This window comes from Neopelma chrysocephalum, unplaced genomic scaffold (assembly GCF_003984885.1).
Source record: "Neopelma chrysocephalum unplaced genomic scaffold, ASM398488v2 Primary Assembly neopelma1_91178, whole genome shotgun sequence".
Taxonomy (NCBI): domain Eukaryota; kingdom Metazoa; phylum Chordata; class Aves; order Passeriformes; family Pipridae; genus Neopelma; species Neopelma chrysocephalum.
In genome coordinates this window covers 1-1156 of record NW_020919968.1, presented here as the reverse complement: position 1 = coordinate 1156, position 1156 = coordinate 1, and the positions used below count along the sequence as shown (strand labels likewise).

The 1156-nt window shown below is 64.7% G+C and overlaps 1 protein-coding gene across 1 annotated transcript; it reads right to left on the bottom strand.

The window, feature by feature from the left end:
* Positions 1–6: 6 nt before the first annotated feature.
* LOC113979972 (class II histocompatibility antigen, B-L beta chain-like) lies at positions 7–991 on the bottom strand (the record flags this gene model as incomplete). Its single annotated transcript, XM_027707247.1, has 2 exons — positions 7–17; positions 722–991. Coding segments are annotated over 2 exons (281 nt in total), but the record flags the coding sequence as incomplete, so codon positions are not given.
* Between the last annotated feature and the right edge of the window lie 165 nt (positions 992–1156).

Sequence of the window (1156 nt, the reverse complement as noted above, 5' to 3'; positions counted from 1 at the left end):
GGACACGCTGGGGGGCACTGGGAGGGACGGGGGAGACACTGGGCTCAGCTGGGGGGCACTGGGAGGGAGGGGAGAGGGCTTGGAGGACATTGGGAGGGATTGGGATGGCAGTGGGAGGGAGTGGGAATAGGGTGGGGTAGAAGGGTCTGGGCTGGGGGGGCACTGGGGAGAGAGTTGGGAGATGTGGGAGTGAAGTGAGAACGACTGGGAATGGACTGAGAGGGTCTGGGAGTGGATCGAGAGTGTCTGGGAGTGGAGCGAGAGGGTCTGGGAGTGACTGGGAAGGACTGGGAGTGACTGGGAAGGACTGGGAGTGACTGGTGTGGCCTGGGAAGGAAGCGCTCGGGCCTGGGAGGCTGAGTGGTGGTGAGGGAAGTGTTTGCTTTGGGTCTGCCTGGCAACTGGAGCGTCATCAGAGAGACGCGCTGCGATTGGCTGAGGGGCGGGAGCTCGGGGGCATCGACGCGTGGAGACGCGGGGGGGCACTGGGAGAGACTGGGATGGACTGGGATGGACTCTGAAAAACTGGAATGGACTGGGAGAGACTCGGGGGCATTGGAAGGACTGGGAGAGACTGGGATGAACTGGGAGGGGGCAAAAGGCCACGGGACGGGCACAGGGAGGTCTGAGGGGTCTGGGGTGATTCCCGGGGAGGGTTTGAGGGGCTCCAGGGTCATTCCCGGGGCAGGGGCCGAGGGGACCCACTCTGCCCCACGCTCACCTCTCCTCTCCACGCTGAACGGGGTGATCACCTCGTAGTTGTGCCGGCAGAACCTGTCCACATCAGATCGTCTGAGCTCCATCAGTTCTGGGTCGCTGTTCACGTGCCTGGCCCAGCTCTCCCCAAACGGGGTGTCCCCCACAAACACCCCCACATCACTGTCGAAGTGTAGTTGCTGCTCCCGGTTGTAGATACCCCTCGCCACGAACCTCACCCGCTCGGTGCCGTTGATGAAGTGACACTCAGCCTTTGCCATCAGCTGGAACACCCCTGTATGTGCAGGACACGGGTCAGGGGGTGCCCCGTCCCCCCCATCATCCCCCAGCCCCCCACAGCAGGTTGGGAGCTCAGGGGGCCACCCCGGACCCCCCTTTCCCACCCCCCTCTGCCCCACGGACGCCACAGCACCGGCTCTTGGCTGGGGGGAACCCCCCC